Source organism: Pagrus major, chromosome 22 (assembly GCF_040436345.1).
Source record: "Pagrus major chromosome 22, Pma_NU_1.0".
NCBI lineage: Eukaryota > Metazoa > Chordata > Actinopteri > Spariformes > Sparidae > Pagrus > Pagrus major.
The window spans coordinates 9,753,442-9,779,651 of NC_133236.1; the positions used below are offsets into that span (position 1 = coordinate 9,753,442).

Here is a 26,210-nt window from a genome sequence, read left to right on the forward strand (position 1 = left end):
AAGAACTGTTTTTCTATACAGTTTAAATTAAGTACATGTACACAGACACACACACACTACACATTTAGCAGCAATTAAAACTCTCCCCTTGAGTCTGAAAACAGGAAGCGAAGATTGGGGTTAAACACCCACGTCAAACTTTTCCTGCCAACTTTTCATGTATTTATTTACTGAACTTTCTGAACACGAGGGAAACTTCCTCACTTATTCGGTGAATAGCTGGAGAAGGATAGTTTCTTGTGTTAGAGACATACTTGAGGTTTCAGGTTTTTAAAGAACAGTAATAATAGGTGATTCTATTGTGTCATCAAGTTTTTCCTCTTCCTCCTCCACCTATTTTCCCCACCTTCTCCTTCCTTACACCTGTCTGTTTTTTGTGTCTACATTTGTGTGTATATGTGCACTATACATTATGTTTGTATATGTGTGTTTTTTATGTTTTATGTTATGTTTGCATTACAGTACTTGATTGGCTGGGTCGGGTCGGTCCGACGAGCTCTCTGTTCAGGCGACAGCTGCTCCCACTTAAAATGGAGACTCCAATCAAAGCCTGAGAGGGGAAAAAGTAGATACATAAACATCATATCATACAGAAATACTGTATTGTACCAAAACTTTACTACAGTAAGATAAATGCTGCAGGAGGAGGGAAACAATGAAATACAATAATATACTCGAGTAACAGTAGACTTACATGTGTACAGATTAATTTTGTATTCTTCTTATGCTTTCATAAAACAAAAAATAATGAAACACACACTGAGCCATATTTCCTTTTGCTGATATTACAAAAAATGTTCAGAATTCATATACAAACGTGTAGTAAAAACTGGCTAATAACTGGCATCAAATTTACTAATTTCTTAACAAACTGTACATTTATTTGTTCCAATTCTGTCTTTGATTTCTGTCTGTTTTCTGTCTGTATAAAAAACTAAACGTGTGTGCTGGCTTGTGTAGGTGTGTGTGTTTGCTGATATGGCAATACAACAGGCCAGAGAGTTGCTGCCACAGCACTCCCAATCCCCATCTGTGAGTATGTATGTGTGTGTGTCTTAACTCGTGTGTATGTGTGTGTGAGTGTCGGGATCAAAGAAAGTCCATCTCATAACGGCCTTTTTTTATGTTATGAGAGACAGCTTCATCTATAATTAAAATGTCCCTTTGTGAGCCCAACTATCACTATCGATTCCCCTGCATGTGTGTGTGTGTGTGTGTGTGTGTCTGTGTGTCTGTGTGTGTGTGTGAGACAGAGATAGAGAGAGCCATGGACAGGGCTATTATCAGCATTGATTGGCCGATCGCTGTTACCAAGAGAAGAAGATTGGAATAAGACAGACTAATGGAAAGAGAGAGCGACCATGGAGCTCTTAGGAGAGATTGGCTTCAGAAAAAGTGAAGGATGATGGAGATGGGTGGAGAACACAGTTGTGTATTGTTCTGATCCATTATCAGGCCATTTGGTTTTGGCTCATCTGTAACTTGCAACATCTTGTCGAGCTAAAAGGAAAGGCCCTCCTCAGGTTCTTCGCTCCACATCATCAATCTGTGATCCACTTTCGCTGCTATTACCCGTTTCCTGGTTTCAGGTTTTCAGGACTGTTTCAGGGATGCACAAATAATTTAACTTGATCTAGCACTTTCAAAGACTCTGGCTCTCAGCAGCCTCTGATATGATGGAGTAAAATAGTACTCCTTGATTTTGTCATAGCTTTGTCTGAATCTGCAAGGTGGGATAAGCTGTTTCCGTCATTCAGGGCTTTAAAGGTGCAATTCCTGTTAATTTTTCCCCAGAAAATGACAGGTGATTGACAGTTGGAGCACTTCAGGGAATGTATGAACATAAAATTATATATATTTTTTTTGGTCTATTGTTTCTAATTCTAATTTTATAAAAATACATTATATCACATTTGTCAGAGATAGAATAATGAAGTCCTGGTCTTATTGTCATTGTTATCCCTGGTGTTTTTACAGTCGAGCATTTATTAATCAGGATCGAGACAGACATTTAATTATTGATATTAAGGAATATTAAGCAAATTATGTGAAATACTAATAAAATATTGCAATATCTAATAGTTTCTTTGATAAAAACGTCAAAGTTATCAGTCGGTGCATAAAAAAAGATGTCAAAAACAAGGGGTATTTATATAAAACATTCAATCACCAAAGATAATGCTCTGCTAACAATGAGCAGAAGCTAAACATCAAAGTATATTTAGCATTTTAATCAGTTCCCTTTGAGATTTTAGGTCAGTTTCGGATTGATTCAGTACCCATGGTGCATTGTTTTGTTCCCATCTGTGTATACTTAGTACTCTGATTGATTTATTTTCAACAGAAACGGCAGCTGAGGCTCATGGGTCATCACCGGCGCCCGAGCTATTGAGTGTACATGTAAGTGCATCGAATGACTAGAATAACTAGATAAATAGAATGGTACTCAGTAGAGCAAATACCTCCACCAAAGCCCAACATTCCCCTTTAATTCAATCAAGCCTAATCCAATATCAAGTAACACATTTAAATATGCAAAATTAGCATCAAATGTACTCTCTCATAGTTACCAGCCACCTAAAAACGGCAGATTTCTTTTCATTAAGATCCATGCATTATTCTCTGGAAAATTTACGAAAATGTTGAAAAATGTCCTACTATATCTCACAATGTTAAAGAAAGTGAGAAAAACATTCCTGGATGTGTCCTTTTATCTGAAGCCACACTAAAAGTTAATTGGGTTCTATTCTGGGTCGAGACCCATCCTCCATCCAAGTTTAGTGGAAATTAGTTCAGTAGTTTTTGGGTAATGTAGCTGACAAACCAACCAACCAACAAATCGCCAACACTTATGGCGAAAACATAACCCCCTGAAAATCATGCATGCTCCCTGATTCCACCCAAACTTTAAATTAACTTAAAGTGGGATTATATTGTCGCCAAAATGCCAAAGCAATTTGCAAGTATTTTGCCAGCTGCGGAGGGGGATGGGACACCATTACACATGTGGGACAAACCAGCATTTCCTCCCATTAAACAACTCTATACTTTCCTCCCGGTTCACTGGTGAAGGTTTCAAATTTCAACAAAGCTTACAATGAGTATGTTTCAAAACATCACCAGTGACCTTGGTGGAAATTTGGGGATTTGGTGGTGCTAAAGGTTTCTATTACAAAATCAGACACAGTCATCACATTTTTATATACATTTCTGAATCTGGGGTTAAACAAAGGTCAGATTATATTGAAGGAAGACTCTCATTGGGTACCTGTGAGATCCAACATGAGCCAATAAGCACCTTGAGGGCCATTTTTCGAAACAAAAACCTCAAATGTGTTCTTGTTTGATGTTGTAGAGAGAGCAGGTTCGTGAACTCATCATGAAGAACTCCTTCATAAATCAGGCAGCCTCAGGGTTTTCTCTCTGTCATCAAAAGACACCCAGAGGGTGCCTCAGAGTCATTTTTAGTGTAGACAGAGGAGAGCATTTCCATACCTCCACGGAGATCAGCAGAGGCCGCCACGTAGGCAAAAGTGTCCATGTTGATGATGTCGATTACCGGGCTGACCACACGGGTTGAGTCCTGGGCACAAACACACATAAAACACACACATTCATGCTGGGTTAGTACTATAAAGCAAATAGAGAGAAAAAAACAGAAGGGAAAAAAAGAGACCATGAATCTTTAAAAAGAAAAATACCACAGAGAAAGACAGAAAGAGAAGGTGACCGTGAAGGTGAACCTGATTCTGTGTGCAGACCATCAAATTCTATTGCAATGAATTAATTTCTAATCTGTGTGCATGTGTGTGTGTGTGTGTGTGTGTGTGTGTGGGTGAAACAGACTGCATATTCCAAGGTCATTATATTGCATCACATTAAAAAGGAATTTCAGTCATTCGGCACCAATCATGCACACAGCACATTCAGTGAGAAGAGAGTGACCTCTACCTCTGTTCACCTCCATTCAGCTCTATTTTATACACTTTACAGCCATCAATGTCAGGCTGTTGAACCATATGAAAATACTGAAAACTCATACAAGTGAAAGAAGAATTCAGCAAGAAAGAGCTGAAAATAAAAAGAATAACAGGGTGAAAAGAGTCGATGAATGTAAGTATACAGGGTCATTAGCAGATGCCAATAGTTTGGAGGTTTTAGTTTGAGAGGTTTTTCATTTTAATAATACGAGCATTATGCAGGGAAAGGAGATGAGTTCAGAGCAGATATCTCAAAAACACTGGAATCCTAACACATCACACAGGGTGCATTAAATGTCCTGGCCTGAAGTTAAAACTGATTTTGATGGGGAAAAAAAGAAGCACAGAAATGTTTTATGTTTTTTAGAATTATTTACACACATGATAATTTGTGTTTGAGTTCAAAATGCCTGACAGAGACTGGAAGTCAGGGTGCTTGCATGCCGCAAAACAAGCTAAAGAAATGAGCTGGCCATGAATCTTAAATACAAACTTTAACCCTGCACATTCAAATAAACTGCCAAAATCAAATGCCTACTTTTAAATCGAGGTGTTAGGGCTCCACCTAACGCTGGCGCAAGTGTCATTGCTAGTTTCACATTGACGCAATTGTCATGCCCAGCGCACATGTTGTGTAAAAAGCAAATGTACTTGCGCCCACCTGTATGGTTGATAAATTGATCTGAAGTCAAAGGCGCAGTATTTTTCCTGTGAAGGGCGCATTATTCAGATTGGAACTGGAAGTTGTTCATTTAAGCCAGAAATTGATAAAGATTAACTGATCAGAAGTCGTTATATTCATTGTTAGAAAACGTTTTACAGGACAGCCTCAGAATTGAGCTTCAGATCAATGTTTTTGATCATTCTTTCAGACAACGCGGTTTGTGCTGCCCTTGCCGTTGGTTTCAGCACAGCATTGTCGCGTCGTGTCTCAAAGGCTCAGAGTATTTAGAACACAGGATTTTGTTTTTGTTTGTGGCCGCAGGTTGCTACAGCTGAGCACTGTGGTGCCTAATATTTACACAATTCACTTGGAAGATACTAGATACTCATTTCAGCTGAGTACCTGCCTAATTCTATATTCTCTATACTTAACACAAACCATAAGATATATCTTATTTAAATCCTGGAGACAAAGCAAATATCCCAAATTGTTAAATGTTTATCTGCCACAACAAAACCTGCCAGCCAGTATGTGCTTACTTAGGCTACTTAATGTCTGAATAAATTCATATTCAAGATCAAACCACATGAGCAGGATAAAGGATGAAGAGACTGGTGTTTTAAGTGGCTTACTTTTAGAGGAGAGCATGTGTATAGGAGCACAGTGTTGGGGAGACTTAAACTACATGTAGTTGAACTACATAGCTTAACTACAATTTGCTGTAACTTGTTGGTAGTTAAACTACATTCATATTTTGTGCTGCTTCAAGTATTTCAACTACTTCTCGGGTCATTTTTTGTAGTTTAACTACTCAATTTACAAACTACAATTTTGGCCAATAACATGAAATATTTTTATTTTATAAAAAAAAAAACTATATAATATAAATTTTATTTTATTTTTCTTTGAAAAAAGGCATGAAACATGTCATGACATGCTAAGCCAACGCTGCCTCTGATTGGCTTGCCCTGGCAGCACTCAAATGCTTCACAGAGTGGGTGGGTCTTTATGCCAAGGAAGGCAGTGCTCATATGGCACAAGCACGTCATGGACAAGCCTCCCACTACCCCCGATGCACCCCCGAACGCGCCAGCCCAACCATGGCCATATTTGAGCATGTACATGTTGGATATAGATGGCTTTGTAGTGTTGGTAAAGATGTTTTTAGTGCCAAACGGAGCCGACTGTCTGATAAAAACTTTGAGAGACTGCTCATGTGTTGTGTCAACAAGCGCTTCTGCCCTGGCATCTAGTTTTAGTGCCTAAGTGTTAGTGCCTCTGAAGTTCCTGTGATGTTGACCAAAAATGTCAGCTTTTGTTCTTTAAAAAATAAAACTTGAGTTGAGAGGCATATTTCTGCTGGCATGTGAATTTTTTGTAGGCTATTATATTTTGTTTCATATACACCATATGTTGATTTATTTAATGCTGAGTTAAATGAGTATAATAAGTATAAGTAGTTGCTAAAGCTACTTTTTTTAGCAGTAGTTTTACAAACTACATTGAAAAAATATCAAATGTTTACACCTATCACTGCCAGAGTTACTTATTTTTTTACCCATATCAATCCTTACTGTTTAATCTTCCATAGGGCCATAAGACTCTTGAAGATTTAGCGTAGTTATTGCCTCCTTAACCCCTAAATAGAGTTCTAAACCCCTGTAAAAGTAAGAACTGCACTTGATTTCCCTCATATTTCTACCTTCATGGCACCATTTGCTCTTTACAAGGATAAAAGTACAAAACTCTCTCTCTCTCTCTCTCTCTCTCTCTCTCTCTCACACACACACACACACACACACACACACACACAAAAGCATGCCAGACTTGAGGTCCCTGTTAAATCATGAAGTGTCCCTCTATTAGTTTGGTCAAACGGCTGGATGCGCCTTCAGCCAGTGATATTACAGAGCAGGTGGAGCGGTTCTGGACCATTAGCTGCAGGGTCAGAGCAAGGGGACACAGGCTGCATCCCTCTACAGCTCCAGCCACATTACAAAGCACTGCGTCTGCTTTAATAGCTGTTAGGGTAATGACACTGTGCAGCACTCAGGGTGAAGCATTCACGACATTACTGTTGTAATTGGATGAGTGTTATTTTCAAATCGCTGGGGAGCAGTTTCTTAATCTCTGCCATTTTTTTATTTTTTTTTCACCTGATTTGAAATGAGAATGTTTGATGACCGAGCTGAGAGGAAAACTGACCCCCAAAACATCTTGCATCGCATCATCATCATCATCATTATCATCATTATCATCATCCTTCATGCATGTCTTTACTGAACATTATGCAGTATGACCACAACAGAATATTAAACAATAATGATTCAGCGATTACAATGTCAGGACAAGTGTGTTCAAGCTGCTGTTTCAGATGCTGCTGGTGCAATTTAAAATATTTTAGACTGCTCTTAGTTTGTCTTTAATCATTTCTGGGATGGCATCTTGTATGTGATTGTTTGTTGTTGATTTTATTCATGAATTGAGCGAGAGAGATTGTTATCTGATGTTTGTTGTTGAGTCTGAAACTCATTTTTGGGCGAGACACTCTTGAATAAAAGATGTTTCATCTCAGTGAGGCTTTTGATGAGGCTGGTGAAAATATGTTTATCTTAAAGAAAATAAAACAAAAAGATGTGAAACATTCAAAAACAGAACTCCTAACCTGACAAGACTCAATAACAAAAAGCCAAACCCATCATTCAAATATTTGAAGTCTTTTGCAGAGTTTTATGTTGGGTGTGCATTTTATTGAAAAAGGCAGCACATGTTTTCACTGTAGTTTTGGGTCTCCGATTGTAAATGAAGTTTGAATTTGTTAATTAAACAACAGCATCGTTGCTGCTCAGGTTAATTATTCCTGTCAATGTTAAAATGTGAAACATATCACTCAATTACTCACTTCAACAATGTTTGCCAGGAAAAAAGGATACTGGTGTCATGGTTTGGGGTTTTAGTTCAGTCATTTCTTGTTTACTTTGTAAGGTTCACCCTCACCTTTCATGTGCTTTACCCTTCTTGTCATTGTTGGATTTTGATGGGCCAGTTGTAAGTAGCAACAGACGAGAGCTCCAAAATTAAAATGAAGTCATTATTTTGTTACTTAGTTTATCAGTCAAGTAAGTTGGTGTTTACTGTATTTGTTTTTTTAACTCTGTAACTCCAGAGCTTTGTTAGCACCACTTCTTCGACAATACTGCACAGAGGCAGAGTTTTTACTGCCACTTCTTTGACCACTACTCAACATAAGCGTGTCATTAAAGACCTTTAAGGGGTTAGCCCTCTTGTAATGGAAATGAAAATCCTTGCCGCACTGGGCTGATGTGCGGAGTCAAACCGAGTCACGTGTATAAAAAAGGCCCATTACTTTTCACAGTCCAGACCAACTCTGCTGAGATGAATCCAGTACGATACCGTAACGTTGCATAAACAGGGACTTTTAAGAAGAAAACCGCTTTAAATTTGCATAGTTGCATTTGCAACCACAATACAATAATAAAATAAGAGAATAAGCAATGAACAATTATAATTATCCCTTGAACAGGATATAAAACTGTGCACTATTTATTTGAGTTATACATTGATCGTTTTATTTGCGTTGAATTCCCGATATAGTGTGATAAAACATTTGGATGTGGTTAATGCAGCCTGGCTGTTGAGAACAACAAACATAAAAACTTTACTGTAATGGTCAAAGGTTGAATCAATGCTCCACAGAATCAATCAGCAGAAGAGAATAGCATGGATGGTAATTATCTAAATGAGAAAGCTGCATTTTCTTACTTTGACTCACTCCTGACAATAAAAGAAACATACAACAGTCATTTGGCAGGAACGATTAAAGAGTGATTAGTTTGTTCGACAACATTATGTTCCAAGTGCTGCCAAAGCATTGTGGGAACACTAAAAAATAGTTCTCCTTGCTGAAATGGCAATGTGCCTTCATAGTACTGCATGGCAGCAGATGCAAGTGTAGTTTAGAACAGAGGCAGTAAAGAATACTAATATTTGAATGAAAAAAAGAGCCTCCTACATCAAAACACAATGAGTAATGAAAGCAAGTGGAACAGAAGTGAACCTGAAAGTTGGACAGGACTTCAGCTCTCCATCAATGAGACAGACTATTATTTTGAGGGGAATAGAACTTTATGATGGTGTGTAGTTCTGCCTGCCTGCGTGTGTGTGTGTGTGTGTGTGTGTGTGTGTGTGTGTGTGTGTGTGTGTGTGTGTGTGTGTGTGCTTACCTGGATCAATACCTCATACATTTAAATATAAATATATGACTATAAAGTGACTGGACAGACAGTGACGGATGACTCTCCTGCACACTCACACACGCTCTTAAAGCGTGAGTATGAATATGGATGATGTTTGTATGGCTGCAGAATCAGATCAGCCTCTGTGGTGGTTTTACTTATTGATCGCTGCTCTGTAGATGGAGATCAAAGGTCTTTGAACACAGCTGTTGATTTGATGCATTGGAAAAGGAGGAGACAGGTGAGAAAATGAAGAAATGGGAAGGAAAAAAAAGCGCAGAAGGTGTGACAAGAGGGTAGAAGACGAGAGATGGGTGTGAGTAGAGATAACAAGAGAGAAAGTGTGAGGAGCGAGGGAGGAAGATGAGATGAGACAAGGACAGCAAAGAGGAAAGACAACAAAATGAGAGGAGAGAAGAGAGGAGGAGAATAGTGGTAGCAAAGAGGAAAAAAGAAAGGACAGCAGTCTGACAGTAGAAAAAAAAAGAAGAACAAACCGAGGAGAAAGGAGGTGCAAAGAGGAGATAAAAGAGAGGAGGAGAGGTATAAAGAGCAGTGAAGGTTAGAAGACATGAAAGGGGAGGTGAGGACAGGAGGAGACGGGAAGAGAAAAGAGGGGAAGAGGTTCAAGGAGAGCAGTCAAATAAGGTGATAAAAGGAAGGGAGGAAAATGAGGTGTAAAGAGAGAGCAGGAGAGGAGAAAAAATGATGTAAGAGAGGAAAAAAGGGGGGGGGAGGAGGAGGAAGCAGAAGAAAGGAAAGATCAGGGATGAGAAAAGGGGACAAGGTGAGTAAGAGGACAGACAATAACGTGACAGGAAATGGCATAAGGGCTTGTTGTAGGGGAGGAGAGGAGTCAAATAAGGTGAAAAAGTGAGGTGAAGAAAAGAGGAGAAAGTGTAAGGAGAGGACAAAAAAGAAAAGAAAAGAAAATGAGAGGAAGTACAGTATGTAAAGAAAAGGTTGAGAGAGAGAAATGATGAGAAAAATCAAATGACAACAGGCAGGAGGAGACAAAATTAGAGGAGAAGAAGGATGAGATGAAAGACAAAAATAGGAGTTATGAAGACAGAAAGGGGAGGTAAGGACAGAGAGAAAGGGAGGCAAGGTGAGAAAAGGGAGGAAGAACTGACAAGTGGTAAAAACTGACCTGAGGAGAAGAGGAGATGAGAAAAGAGGCGGTGAGGAGGATGAGGAGGAGGAGGAGGAGGAAGAGGAGGAGGAGCGACAAACAGAGGAGTGAAGAGCGGATGAGCAGGGTGAAGGAGAGAGTGCAGCACTTATTTCTTAATGAGAGGCAATCAGACCGTCAGCTATTTTCTCCCATGGCACTATTTCACCTCGACCAGTGGAGTCATCTCACTCTCACACACACACGCACACACGCAAGCACGCACACACACACACAGACACACACACAGACTTTTTGTAGTGCAGTGAAGTGCTCCATATTTTTAAAATGGCTTTGCTGAAGTTATTGACACTCATGATCTCATTCACACACCAGTATAACACTTAAACGTACGCACACACACACACACACACACACACACACACACACACACACACACACACACACACACACACACACACACACACACACACTTAGTGTGAAGCTACACATTGGTAGGAGGCATCAGAGTGGGGTGGTGATCTACCTGTTTGATCCTCTGCAGCAGGGGGGGCAGCCAGTCCTTGTTGACCTCACAGTGGCTGTCCAGGAAGGTGAGGACCCCAGCCCTCGCAGCATCGGCCCCCCTCACTCTGGACCTGATCAGACCTGATGCACCAACAGAGATACAAGTGTGTTGTTTTAGAGTGTCAACTCATCTGTTATAACTCACATGAAACACTTATCCCCTTAATAATGATCTGCTTCTCAGTTTGGCAAATAGCTCCATATATTTAACGCATGTGAACTTATTTTCCAATAAGTTTCAGTCCCTGGGGCTCCTGAACAACTACTGTCCTTGAGAATGCACAAGCAATAACATTTCTTATCACATACTGTAAGCTTATCTAACCAAAACTTAATGCAAATGTGTTATGAAAGAGACCCAGACCAGTCACCAGGATATAATGTTAGCAGTTAACATTTCTGCAAACCACATCCAAGGTTGACATTTGTACCAAATGAGGTATAGCACAGTCACATTATATGCTTCCAATCAGCAGGTGGAGGGGATGGTTGTGATATTTCAAGCCAACGAGGCTGCCAAATGGCCGACCACAGTTCAAGTCACGCCACTGGATACTAAGTACACCTGGGGATATTTCCAGCTGTTTTTGTGGCAACCAAAACCGGCTATTATTGACAGAAAGTTGGACCATTTCCATCTGTGATTACGGCAACCAAAACAGGTATTTTGAGCCAAACCATGATGCTTTCCTAACCCTAACCATGTGTTTGTTGCCTAAACCTAACTGGAGCATAAGCACAGCGACAGAAAATTCAACCTAAACAAACGTAAAGTTGCAACATAAAGAAATTATGTGCATACAAGTGTAAGAAGGTGGAGAGAGAGTCGGTAACCACAACTGCAGAAAGGCGTACAAAAAGAACAATTACACTGATGAAGATGAAGTCATAAACAAAAGATGCGTAAGACCGACATCTTGTATCGATGTTGGTCTTGTTACATTACAACATCTTGTAATGCAATACACGATATTATCATAGGTGTATTATTAACACAATATCAATTTTTTTTTTTTTTAAATCCTGGTTATCGTGAATATTGAGCTATTGCAACACTCCTATTGTGATTTCAAAACTATTCCTTCAGTTTACACGCAGGCGCAGCAGGTTTGAATCCCACTTCTGAGTAGTCTTGTTAACTTTCATCTCTAATACACAGCATGCATACATACATACCCTCACATTAAACCGTGCAGTATCCATACAGTTCCTGCACTTGGACACAGTTGATATATCGAACATACGGCCTCATTCAGCCGTCGGAGCTGCTCTCAACTAAATTGAAATCCTCCACTTTGCCTGCTGAAATTGATTCTTTTCAGGGCGGCAGATCGGATAAGACAGTATATATTCAACTTTCACGCTCACGTACTGTGACTATCAGTCGCACACATACACACACACACTCCTCCATCTCCATCCTCCTACCACACGCACAGACATCCAAGGAGAGAATGCTTTCAGGCACTGGGCGGGAATAGAACCCTTAACCTTGGCATTGTTAGTGCCTTGCTCTACCTATTGACATCCCTTATCTCTCTCTCTCTCTCTTTTACTCTCACTCGCTCCGTCTCTCAGTCAGTCAGCAGAGAGGAAAATCGATGCGGGGCTCTTAGAGGCCCTGTCGGACATGGACACAACCTTTTAACAGGCCCATCACACTCTGCATGTGTGTGTGTGTGAGGAAGGGGAAGAGAGTGAAGGTTAGTGTCAGGGAGAGAAAACGTGTGTGTCGGCTGATTGTGGTTGTGTTGCAGAAAGACAGAGAGAGACAGAGCGTGTGTTTCTGTGTGTGTGTGTGTTTAAATGGGCCTGTTAGGGAGGTCTCCCTGATGGGGGCCAGTGTTCTCTTCTATTTGGACTAAATGGTCTAATCAATACTCCCTGACATCGAGACGTGTGTGTGTGCGTGTGTGTGCGTGATTGTGGGTGTGCTTGTTTGAATAAGTGTGTACACATGTGCAGAGTACGGTTGTGTGTTACGGTGAGTGTGCGTGGGTCCATTGTGAGTGTGTGTGTCGGTGACATTGTACAAGGGGCCGTGAAGTTTCACGCTGCTCTGTTAGGCCGAGGCTCAGCCAATTAAAAATCCCATTTCATCCTCAATAAGGCTTTATTTTCTGGATGGATGGACACACACACACACACACACACACACACACACACACACACACACACACACACACACACACACACACACACACACAAACTGGACCCACATAGAAGCTGGCACACTCACACAAGTGGATGCCCATTTACTCACACATACACGCATGCGAGTGGCAGATGTTTTGCGATTGTTAATATTCATTGATAACTCTTAACTGTCTCTACCTATCACAGTGTGTGCATTTGTGTGTGTGCCATTGTTCCACTGAGCTCGCTCCTTAAAGGATAACTCCACCAATTTTACTCATTAAAATGTGTTTACAGGTCTTGGGGAGTACTGCTGCGTATATGAAAAAAAATGGTTCTGTATAAAGCCTTTTGTGGCACCAGAGGACGCTGCATGTAATCTGATAAATTGCTCTAGTGATGTCACTCAGTGGCTAAGTTGCATTGTGGGTAATGTGGATGGCAACAACACAGAAACGATTCCTATGGACTCCAACAACTCGCCTCGCAAGAGTTCTGAGCGAGGTCTTTCTCCGGAGGAATGATTTCCATAATGTTGTCAGACACTTGGGATAACAACCTCAGCCTGTCGGTGGCAAAAACAAGCACTTTAAGAGCATGCAACTTTGACAGTCGGAGTTGCTTAGGGTCTATAAGGATTATGTTGCAGCTATTGCAGCCGCCTGCTGAGGCGATCTCCTGGAGTGATTTCAAAACCTTTGGTATTAATCATTACACACCAAAACATGTAAATATAAGGCCCAGATTAAATATATAGGAATTCTCCTTTAACGAATGTGCAGAGACACATAGCAAAGCAAGAGGGTCTGCTGGGAAACAAGAGAAAATAGTTTCTATTAAGTTTTGAGTTAAATCAGAAGCCCTATTCACACTGCCTTTTCAGGGTGGGAATCGATATTCTGCCTCGCCGTCTGTGTGAAAGTTACAGTTTCGTCCACCTCTGATCCACCAGTGGAGGTAGTAACAGAAAACTGGAAACCCTTGAAAACTGCATCCCTCTCCAGTAGTGAGAGCATGGCAGGGGCTGGTATTTACTGATGGTGATTACGTGATGTCATTCAGAGCAAAACTTCCATGATGGATGGATGTCAAACAGTCGGCGGATACATTTTTATATTTTTAAGTTGGAAACATGAAAGAAAACACACAGACATCAATGTATGATGTGTACCGTCATGCCTTTTTTTGCAATGCTGGCATGCTGTATGAAATGACACACTGGAGCAGCTTTGGTTGCTTGGTTCAGTGTGAACAAAAAAAGGCGGCGTAAAGGTGAACCTTCATTGTGGTGTTATTGCGGAATCTCTGTCTGAAAAGGGCTAGGGTCTCAGCTGTCATACAAACACATATAGGTTCATCTGACACAAACACACAGTGGGTTTTTAAGATAGCATTTATACATTTGGTGTGGCAAATACATACCTTTCAATTTGTATGACTAAAGCAAAGCAGGAAGTCACTACCTTCAGATTGGGTTTAAGTTTATGTTATAGTAAGAGGCTAGGGACTGCATTATATCTAGGAGGGTCCTCACAAGTATGTCATTCTTTATGTGTCCCTGTGTGTCATTGGAGACTTACAGTATCAGCCTGGTGTGTTTTTATGGGCATTAAAAGACAATCAAGTCAGAAGGCCTGAAGCTATAAACTATTAACTAGCCAAACTGATGAACCCTGCCTGTGTGTGTGTGTGTGTGTGTGTGTGTGTGTGTGTGTGTGTGTGTGTGTGTGTGTGTGTGTGTGTGTGTGTGATCAGCATGACTGTGCTATAATGAAATTTTTCAGTGACAGCATGTGGGACAAGTGTCCCTGTTGTTAAAGAGACAGAGGCAGACGAAGAGGTAAGTGGGAAAGTAAGGGAACAAATAAAGAAAAATAAAATAAATTAAGAATATGAAAAAAAAGTGAGAGACTATTAGAGAGGAGAGACAGATACAAAAACAAGAGAGATATAAGTGAAGCAGAACTCATAATTTGAGGCACTTTTGTGCAGCAATCCCAGTTCAAATGGCAGTGCTCTCATCGAGCCAAAAACAAGCAGGTTAGAAGTGGTTTCTCAGTGATTTCTACTTTAGTTTGCCACAGTGAGAATGATGCTGTTTGAACTCTGGTGTCACCAAATAACAGCAATGAGTCGACTGAAAATGTCTGTCTGTGCTGCGGTTAGTTCAGAGCGAGCACACAATCTGAACCATCTAGAGAAGATGATGCTCAGATGGAAGGGTTTTTGTGAAAGTTTAAGTGTAGGTGTGTTCTCACTCATCTGTAGACAACATTCACAATGGCATGTTCGAACAGTGACAGCCAAAATTATTAGCTGAAATGGCTTTAAACATCCTTGTATAGAAAAGACTTGGTTTGGAATTTAGTGAACGTCGATTGTGTGAGTGAGTTGCACTAACAGGCTACTGTAATTACAGTGCTGTCAAAGTTTGTAACGGTGTGATGAATGTTGGGTTTTCATGTTTTTTCTTTATATCCATCAAACATGATAGGGGAAAAAATGAGAGCAGTCAGAGGTGGAGACAACAACCATTTACTGCTTCAGACTGAGGAGGGACAGATTTTTGATCTTAACGATAAAGCTACAGATGGACTTTGTCCGTCTATCTTTATGGTCCGCATGCTTTCTCCCTGTGGTGTTTTTCTTATTATTGCATCATCTTATTATTTCATACTTTATTTGCTTTCTGATCAACTTCCATAAAGTGGTAACAAGTCTTTCTGGGTCTGATTTATATATTACTACAGCAACAGCGGCGCATGAATATGCAGCTCCTCCGAATTATGCTACATTTTTGATGATGTGACCTGTTGCTGAAACATGTACTGCCCATGGCAGAAATACTGTCATCATCATTGGAGAAGAAAGTGGGCGTTTTGGATTAAAAACAGCAGACTTTGAGACCATAGACATGTAACTTTGTACTGAGGAGCAACGAACTTCTTTTCATTTTCTTTTCCAGCTGTCACAAACATGAACAACTCTTGCCTTATTGCTTTACTCTGACGGGACACACTACTTTTTTGTGCTCTCTGGTGGGACACATTTTAAATCACAATGTCACAATGGCGCATCCTGCTACACAAGCCGACACTTTGAGATCAATTCAAGATCACCGTTTGCTTCCTATTTCAACTAACAAACCCCAGTCATTGTAGCGACCAACTGGACATTTTGCAGTCATCTTTGTGGTGACAGAAACCGTGTGTTTTCAAGCCAAAACATGATTTTCCTCATCTTAACCAAGTGATATTTATGCCTAAACCTAACCAGACCTTAAGCACAGTGTGTGGAAACATCGCACTGAAAGCGCAAGGCTGAAGCGCAAAGTTTCAACATATCTGTGTTCTGCAGAAATGTACAATGCCAACATTTATTCTTGTGATAGGTCTGCTAGGGAAGTGGATAACAATAAATGTCCGGGACTTGATAAATGACTAGAAAAGATCAGATTTCAAACCTGCCTGACCAGTTTGAAGGCAGCAGGACGGCGTATTTTCTATCCTTTCAGACGCATACTTTGTTGTGCACTTTTTTGAAAAGACTACAGTGACCAAAAAATCCTCTATATCTTCCTCCTCTGTTGTTACATAAAATACTTTCATTAACATCCCACAGCTCTGGCAGTCTTTGAAATCAGCTTAAGTGTCCCACAGGTGGAACACTGGGTGGTATAATTAATGAACTAACACCTAAAATCATCTGCATGTCTGTTTTGGATAAGAACGGAACTTCCTGAGAGTGCAAAGCATCAAATAAAAGTTTCAGCTCCACACATGGAAGGAACCTTTTCTGGCTCCCAACAGTGCAATTTGTCCCTAACATACTCATGACCCCATCATATTGTCAAGCTGTCATGTTAATTTGTGTATTGCATTCATTTGTATTCTATATTTAAGAGCATGGAGGCAGCTCCAATTGGATTATATAGAAACATGATAAGCATAGACATGACGCATGACTCTATTAACATCCATATTTAGCGTGATTGAGGAATTAGCTCTCAACTGGTTGTCATTTCAGATTCTGCCAAGTTATTTATGAATTCTGCTGCTTTTATGCTGATTTTCTGGCATTTTACAAAGGAAGACGTCAAATTTCAGGTCGTGGTCTTGCTTTTGAATTTGTGGTATATTTGGTTTGAGTTCATGGAAGACATTTTCTCTACACCAACATTTCTTTTATGACAGTCGGCGTCTCTCTCTCTGCCTCTTTGGGCTCTATTTCAGTAGCAGCTCCTGTCACTTCAATTCACTTCAGGTCATTTCAGCTCCGCGGCTCCATATGTAGCCAAAGATGAATGGATCAATTTCACTTCACTCACAGACTGTCTGTCTGTCTGTCTGTCTGTGAGTGTGCGTTTGCATATGGAAATTTTTAGGCTAGAGGTGTGCACAAGCAATTTATTCTAAACACACACCCACACAAACACACACACGTGCAAACAATTAGTATATTGCTCACAAACGTATGCCGGACACACAAAAGCAGTATGGATAATTAAACATGCAAATATGCAAACACATACAAATCTACACACTCAAAGACAAGTGCACACACACATATACACACAACTGTTGACATACCTTCTCTTTTGATGTTGCGAATACATTTAACTTTAGGCAGTTTGGTGAGAAGCTGGCAGTCACTTTCTGAAAAAAAAGAGAAGAAACACAATCATTCAAGTGAATAGAATAAAATATAACTGAATTGAATAGAATATTGTGGGCCGTGTAATAAATCTGGATAATTTCTTGACTCTGGAGGGAAATTAGCAGCTTGTTGCAAAGTGCTGCAGCAGCAGGACGGCAATTCAAAGCTTTCAGTTTGACATACCAGACATTTGTTTAGTTGCTGTTCAGCCGACTGTGCGCTCCCCGCTGAATTCTGGAGTTGTATTAATATATTATCTTAAATATAACTGTCTGCTGTGATACATGTTTGAAAAATACTCTGGTGGAAAAAGTGTCAAAATGAAACAAGAAAAGGAAAGAGGGGAGAGAAACAGAACCGCTGAGATAAGAGTTGTAAAAAGAAGGGGAATTAATATTTAATAGATAATGTTTTGGAGCAACAATGGCTTCTGAAAAGATTTCCTGTTCTTACAAATTCAACATTAGATTCGATAATAAGTCCATGATTTCTGAAAAGTACAATCCTTAATTGAAATCGCTAAATAGTAGGGGTGGAAATCAGAATAACTCACAATAAGTTGCCCATGATAACGGAGGTATAGCGATACAGCAAGACAATATCTACAACACATCAGGATGAGTAACTGAATAAGACAAAATATCCCTCAATAGACAAAAAGCAGAATAATGTCTTTATTCAGTGCATTGTGGTGTCAATTTCACAGAAGCTGACAATTGCAATGAAATATCCTTGGCCTTATTATTATATGATGATGTGTTTTTTTAAGAACTGTTATATTGCTTATCACGAAGACAATGTTTTTCTAAAGTACTTATTAACACATAAATATTACTGTGCCAAAGTTTACTGGCCCCGAATGACTGAAAACCTCCATCAGAGCCCTTTGAACCAGAAGAGACGCCCGGTCGCTCTGTTCTCCACTGAACTTTCCTTTCAAGCTGGAAACTGTGAACTCTTTGTGAGAAAGGCCAGAAAATACTCTGACCCAGACAGAGAAGTTTTGGCCCATATATACTTTCTACCAAAACTAAAAGTTCAGTCAGGATTCTGAAATATCTATTTTCTTTTTCTTTTAATTATGCACTGGTTGGAACAAATCAACAGTGTTAAATATTCAGTTTGAAAGAACACATTTGGAAGATGACGGGTGGTGTCGATAAACAGCACTCAGGCAATATGTCAAACAAAAAAAAGTTGGCAGTCACTTTAATAAAAACTATATATCCCTCATGGCAACCATACTGATACTAGAGATCAACAGTGTTTCTGATTGAGATAGAAACACTCTACTGACGTGCAGCAGGATGTCAGTAGGGGAAAAAAAACGATCCATGCAAGGTCAAATATCCCAAAATAAATCACTGCAAGAAATTAGGACTGTAGCCAAAGGCAAGATATAAACGTTCTTAAATGACACACTGCTGTGTGGGAGGAAATGAAATGAAGTTCTGTGGTTTTACAGATCAGCCTTGACATTTAGTTGTTGGTTGACATGTTTCAAGTCTGCTCTCAGCATCATTAACACTGTTGTTGCTCATTTTCATATGTTCTAGCTTTACCATTTACTTGCATATATCTTGTTCCACTGATGCTTGATGCTCTCCTCATCTGTCCTGATCATTACTTCATGAATTTTTTATTTCTCATTTCTAAATCTGGCACTATTTTACCATCATCACCAGCATTTTCACTTCTATTCATGTCCATGTGGCACCATCTGTCCTGATTGGGTGTCAGTTTGCTTCAGCAGGTGTCTTTGATAATTAGGTGTTTAAAAGACTGTGGAGAATCAAGTAGTGCTGAACTGCCAGTCTCAGAGTTGATGCCCTGCAATGTTGTTTTTTCCTGACTGGAATAATTGCCGTATACATTTTCTCCTCTCGGCTGCAAAGGAAGTTTTTAAGTTTCTCTTTGTTTCTACTTTATGTCGTGTCATGCACTACGTCCTCATTAGGGGTGTGAATCTTTGGCAGTCTCACTATTCGATTTGATTTGATTCCGAATGTCTGATCTGATTTGGAATTTTCCATTCAAACAATTTTTGATCCAAAAATGATTATCCACTGAGAAAAGGGGGCACTATTTTCAGTGTTTTTCTCCAGTTTACTGCGTGCTAAACCGTTAATTGGTGTCCTTAATCTGCTGAAATACAATATGAAACACAACTGGAAATTAAGATTAACGGTCTGCAGCCTTTATATTTTAAAAAGTTATCAGCAATAATTAATGAATTCATTATTTTTTTCGAGGCCCCTTAATCAATCCTCGGTATGCCTGTGACAGGCATTAAGAATACCTTGAACATTTTACAGAAATATCTTCTACCTCATATAGATGCATCAGTATTAAATTAAGACTGTTGCATAACCAGTTTAAAGTTCCTTGTAGTTAATTTAAAATTAGTCAAAGTCAACTTTTGGTTTCACACTGGGCACAACAAGCGGCCTCCTAGGTTAAAGAATGGGTGTGTTTGAACTGTCAATCCTATGTCACCTGACTTCCTCCTTTGCTCCCATCATAATTACAATGTCTACAAGAGGTTGCAGCCTAACTGTAAACATAGATCATAATAGGTTGCTTGTACAGACAAACCAAACTGGCAGTTGTTCTGGTGAAAATGGGTTGCTGTGTAGTTTACCAACTACAAAAAGCCATGAGGAGGAACCAGAGGCTAAACAATCTGTCAAATGTGGGTTAACAAGACATTTAGTATTTCCTAATATGTTGACCTACTTTCTGATATGACAATTTCTGATGTGCAAAACTTAAACACTGAATTTTCCATTGCTTTCTCTGTTTTTTCCTTGACAAACATTTCAACTGTGACATAATGTTACACGGAGGAGGAAGAATAAATTCCCTTCACTGGAGCGACCTCGAATACAGATGAATAAACTTTGTGTCAGTGAACTCTGGTAAAGTTCCTGGAACAAATCAAATCTTGTTATCAGACATTAGTTTCCACTTCTCCTGATGCTGCTGTACTTTTACTGTCATTGAGTTTTCTGTTGCATGTTAGTGTTTTTCTTATCACTGCTGCACTCCCTGACCATGAAAACCAAAAGTGCAGACAAATTGTTTTTGATTGTATAAGGGTCAGCTCGGCAGATATGGAGAAGAACTTATTTTCTAGCCAGAGTGGAAAGAAAAATGGAAACTGAAGCAAATCAGAGCTTCTCGTGTAAAAGTGTTCAAGGCTTTTATCGGCATATGTGCATTAGCTGACTGTTGCTGTACAACAGTGATAGAAACTGTTGTACTTCTTACTTCACTATATTTATATGACGACAATCGATCCTGCTTACTTTTTTATATACAAAACATGTGAATGGATGTCGATCCAGGAGCAGTCCAGAAGATGCAGAGTCAATAATGTCATCAGATTCTTCAAAATCAAATCAAATCAAATCAAATTAATTCTATTTATAAAGGCCAAAATCACAATCACATTGCCTCAGTGGGATTTACATTCTGTACAGTGAACAACATCCTCTGTACTTAGACCCTCGATTCAAGTGAGGAAAAAAATGGACTGTTGTTTGCCTGTTAGTCTGTGTTAGAAGTGTGTGTTTAGTGAGCAGCTACCTGTGTGAATGTGCACTTAATAGCTTTGCTAAATGATTTTAAATGACGAGATCATTTTTGCTCGTGTTAGCCGAGGGAGTTAGGTTAACTGAATGTCTTTTTGTTTCGTTCTTTTTCTGTTTAGGATTTAGATCGTTATAATTGGGGAGATAGTAGAGTAGCTTGCTCACTGTGTAAAGAAATAATTTGTTAATCATTTGCACTGATTTACAATCTACATCTCTCCTACTTATGTTATGCTCCCACACTCAAACAGGAGGTAATAGTGCATGTGTTGGGGACTGTTTTCAGCAGCAGATTAATCCACATTTGATGCTCTCGTGTATTTGTAGCAACAGGACGGCATGTACAGTGTGTGTGTTCATGGTAATGAAGGAACATGTCATCCAGTGCAACAGTGTGGTTGTGGGCCAACAATGGAGCTCTGTGGCACAGAGGAAGAAGATATGTCAGCGTACTTGTTAGTAGACCCATTAATTGCTGGATTTGAGCTTTTCATTGGATTTGCTGACAATAACCTCATTCTAAAGAATATAAATACCTTCTGTTTCACTCTTTTAACAATTTTCTCTGGTCTGTTTGGTCTCTTTCACCTGGACATTGCGTCTCTGGAGACAGAGTTGACACAGCTGCAGGCGAGACTCTGTTCATACGCAGCTCGTCCATCGGCTTTGACCCAGAATGGAGGTCTCTTTTCAACTCTATTGTACTCCTGAAACTGTGGACCCAGCTGCTGTGGACACATTCATCCCTCTGACCTGCTATGTAGGTCTCATCTCTGTTATCTCTGACCTGGAAGAGACTAGGAATGTGTGTGTTTGTGTACGCGTGTCCAGCTGCAGCTCACCGTCATCGCTGAAGTCATCCACCAGAATGATCTCACGGATCAGATGAACTGGAGTTCTGTTCAAAACGCTGGAGAGACAAAAGAAAATATTAGTCTCAGATATGCACAAACACGAGTTTACAGTAAACAGAATGCATGTGAAATATGCAGGAAGCTGACAAGTAAATGCCAACCTGCACACACACACACAGCTGCTCATGAATCCATTATGTACGCACTGCACGGCATATGAAACAACATATTGAAAATGTCAGCCCAAATTCCTGTTATGAAAATGTATGACGTGTCGCCTCTAAAAAACTATTTCATTAAAGAGGGAGATTGAAACATAAAAAATTCATAACTTTTACAGGAAGAAAATAAGGAAATGTGTTTTGTTCTGGGTCGGTTTCTGCTCTCCGTTTATTTCATCATTTCTATTCTTCAATAACCTCCGTGTTCATCATCCCCTCCGGATAGGGCCGAGGAGGGAGGGAGGAGAGAAGGAAGATAGGTAAAGGTTAAGGACAGAAGAGAGGGATGGAGGAAAAGAGAGAAGAGTAATGACAGGAAGGAGCACAAAGAGACGGATGATAAGAGGGAGAGAATATTGAAGGTAAGAAGCAAGAAAAGGAGGAGGAAGATTGGGTTTGAGGATGGAGGAGTAAAGATGGGAGAAAAAATGAAGAAAGAACAAAGACAATAGAAAAGAAAAAGCAAAAACGGCATCAAGAAAGAAAGAATACAATTAAAGTAAGGAGAGGAGAAGGAAGGGGGAGAAAATAGGATCCAAGGAAGATGTAGAGGGAAAGGAGAAGGCACAGCAGATGGAGAGAAAATGAGGAAAGGAAGGCAGAATAAAAGTTGGGAAAAGAAAAAGGAAGCGAAGAAACAAGGATGCCAGAAATAGTTGGAGGCAGCACAAGAGGAAAAGAGATGATGGAGCAAAAAGAAGGTGATAGGGAAGAAAGAAAAAGGGAGGGGAAGGATGAAAGTGGAATAGAGGATAGACAAGATAAGAGGAAAGTTGGGAGGGAAGGAGATTGAAGGAAAGATGACGACATAAAACTTGAGAAAAGAAAACTGGGAAGGAGAATGGAAAAAGTTTCATGTAGGGAGAGACATAATAAAAGGGAGAGAAGACTTTAAAAATAACATGGGAGGGAGATAAAGGGACAAGTTTTATATTGTCAACATTTATTGGTGAATGTACTGTTGTTGCATATTTATTATTCTGTGTATGTAAATTTTATAAGATTTTTCACATTGATTCTGTTTTAGTGTCTTTTAACATCTGGCCAGAGGCAACAAATGGAAATTAGCCTTTTAGGTTCATTCTTGCTCATTTACAAGTCTTGTTTTTTTTAGTTATCTGAAGAAAACAAGGAGAATAAATGAACAAAGTGGAGCTGGGAATCACCACTGATTTCCTGATTTGATTAAATTTCCGATTTGATTCATTCTGACTTCACACCAATTCAGTTGATATTCCAGTTACAACGGCAAGTTTGCTTGGATATAATGAGATTCTGAGAGAATAATGCTATAAATTGTACAAGGAACTAAAGCCCGACCCATACTTGATTTTTGGGGCCAATGCTGATGCCTGGCTGATTTTTTTGCAATAATTTACAATGACATCAGTGCATTGAAACTTACTAAACCACCTGCAAAATTAATAAATATAAATTTCCGCAAGCAACTTTTTCCGCATTATAGTCTTGAAAAAAGACTTTTCATATAGGAACATGTCTGCCTTAATATACACAAATACAATAAATTAGATGGGCCAATATATCTGTCGGGCTCTACGAGGAACCCTCTAATCTGATGCATTATTAAAAATATTAATGTTTATCTTAAGAACTGAATTGAATGGTTTTGGAGATTTTTGGTTTAAATCTGACTACGGTGTATCTGAAATGATGGGATATTGTTAGGATTAGGGAAGAATAATATGTATAATTTTGGGAAAATTTATATTATTGGCTATTATCACAATCAGTGAAATTACAATGTAGCAGATTAGCAGAAAGAATAATACTAAGCCGAAACAAGTGCAGCACGCAATACATCTGCAGGGATTTAGCGAGGAGAGAAAAAGTCTATGAGTTTTAACACAACAAATCTTTTAAGAGCTATGGAAAAACAAATAGCTCACTTGCTCACTGCATCGTAGCCTTTCTTATCACTCAGTTGTGCATAACCTACATGTTTTGTACTTCTTGAGTGTGGAACTAGAAGCAGGTACTTATAAATATTGGCTGAATAAAAAAAAAAAAATCCATATCATGTATTATGATTTTATACATCTAATTATTAAACAATAATGTAGTCAGAGAACAAGAAGGTAATGGCAGGCTTACGTATTTTGAGAAAGGAAAATAAGAACAACAAAAAAGAAAAAAGAAAACACAATGTCCAATTTAAACAACGTTTGTGGCCATTGGAGGATAGATTTGTGTATGAAACTCGGCACACACAGACAACAGGGGACAGAAGTACGTTCACTACACCAGAACACGGTCGAGACTCTCTGCATAAATAATTGCATAACTGTTTTGGTACAAAGATTTACCCCCCAGTACAGCAGATAGCCTTCAAAACAAAAAACCCAGCCCTAAACCAAAGGTGCAATGGATCAAAGTACAATGGAGAAATCTACAGGAAATGGGGAGTAAAAATAGGCAGACTGTTGGAAGTGTGTGTGGAGCGATGGATGGAGTTTGGTAGAGGTGAAAGTGAAGAAAGGAGTGAGGGATGGAGGGATGGAGGGAGCTGAAGCTGATAATGCAGGAGGAGGAGGAGGAGGTGTGGAGCGAAACTCTCTGAGGGACCGGACCCCATCAGGAGGAATGATGGATGCAGGGAGGGAGGGGGAGGCAGAGCGAGATGAAAGAGAGAGAGAGAGAGGGAGAGAGAGAGAGAGAGAGAGAGAGAGAGGTGGCAAGCAAGTAAGGGAGACAAATAGTCCTGAGTGCAACTCTCTCTCTCTCTGCGGAGTCGACGAGCGATCAGGAGAGATGGATGAACGGATTGATGGATGAGATGGAGGGGAGACGGGAGGCGAGGGGGAGGGAAGGTGTGGGGCAAGAAAATAAGAAAGAAGGGTGGAATCAAGATGGAGGGGGGGTAAAGATGGAGAAATGAAGTGATCAAGTTGAAAGTCAAGAGTGTATTTATCTCATTAGATCACATTTAATCCTCCACTGAATGCATCTATCTATTCCTCCACCCATCTATCCATCCACCTATCTATCTATCCATCTATATATCTGTGTTACAGTGAGGCAGACAGACATGGATGGATGGACACAATCTCTTTTCATTCTTTCTTTCTTTCTCTCTCCACCTCCTCTCCTCCCTTTCACTACTTCCCCGCCTCTCTCTCTCTCTCTCTCTCTCTCTCACACACACACACACACACACACACACACACACGCACGCACACACAGGAGTTCCCATTCTCTGGTTCACAGGCCACTAGCTATGAGGCTTAACCTCCCCTCAGGCGTGCTGAGGGAGAAGCTATCTTCAGCTCACAGAAAATATTATCACCGCTGACAATACCGCAGTCGGCTGCCACAGAATAGCAGCTCTATATCTGCGCCGCTCATTTCCAACGCTCTATATATCAATTTTAGTGGGAATTTTTTGAAATATTTTCATTACCTACAGCTGCCATTTGGAGAGCGCTTTCATCCAAAGTGCCTTGAGAGCGTGCATTTTTAGAGCTGCATGTGTGGGCCTCTGGTGGGAATTGAACCCCACTCTCTGGCATTGATAGCGCTGCTGATGCTAAATGGGTACTGCTGTCTGACTGCCAGGGTGGGGGGTTCAATTCCCACAGGAGTCAACCCTGCTCAGCGTGTGTGCACTCACAGTCTAGCATAGAAATTTGGATGAAAACAACAGAGGTAATGTCACAGTCTCCTGTCGGCCATGTTGTCACTCCTCAGCTCTTTGGTTGCAGCTTGAAAAGGTGACGGTGTCATCAAACGGACAACTGCACCACCTTATCAGCAATTAACAGGCGGGAAGAATTTATTTCTGTTCAGTTAAGGACTGATATGTTTGATCGATTTTGTCTCTTGTCAACTGGCAAAGGCCGGCCCATCTTGTGCCCCTCTTCCTGCCAAGCGCATGCTGGGACAGGATCCAGCCCCACACAGTCCTGAACGGGATAAGCAGTTTAGAGAATGGACAGATGGATGGAGAGTCAATTAGCTCGCTAACTATAGCATTAGGCTTGCTAAATGTGAAACAGGTGTGGACTGAACTCAAGGAGAACGTTTTATAATTTGTAGACATTCAGATGAGTGTTTAAACTGTGGGACTACATCAAGGTCAGGAGCACTTGCTTTTATGTGATATTGAATGAATGATAACTTTGTGCCATAAAGTT

At 40.0% G+C, this 26,210-nt stretch overlaps 1 protein-coding gene across 1 annotated transcript in view; it reads right to left on the minus strand.

The window, feature by feature from the left end:
* The window catches only part of galnt14 (UDP-N-acetyl-alpha-D-galactosamine:polypeptide N-acetylgalactosaminyltransferase 14 (GalNAc-T14)), a 188,229-nt gene that overhangs the window by 37,537 nt on the left and 124,482 nt on the right, over positions 1-26,210 (minus strand). Inside the window, exons 4-8 of the mRNA XM_073492794.1 lie at positions 21,827-21,894; positions 17,325-17,390; positions 10,559-10,680; positions 3,496-3,583; positions 466-550 (exon numbers count right to left, since the gene is read on the minus strand). Coding sequence (XP_073348895.1) covers positions 466-550; positions 3,496-3,583; positions 10,559-10,680; positions 17,325-17,390; positions 21,827-21,894 — 429 coding nt within the window. The remainder of the gene's footprint in view (positions 1-465; positions 551-3,495; positions 3,584-10,558; positions 10,681-17,324; positions 17,391-21,826; positions 21,895-26,210) is intronic.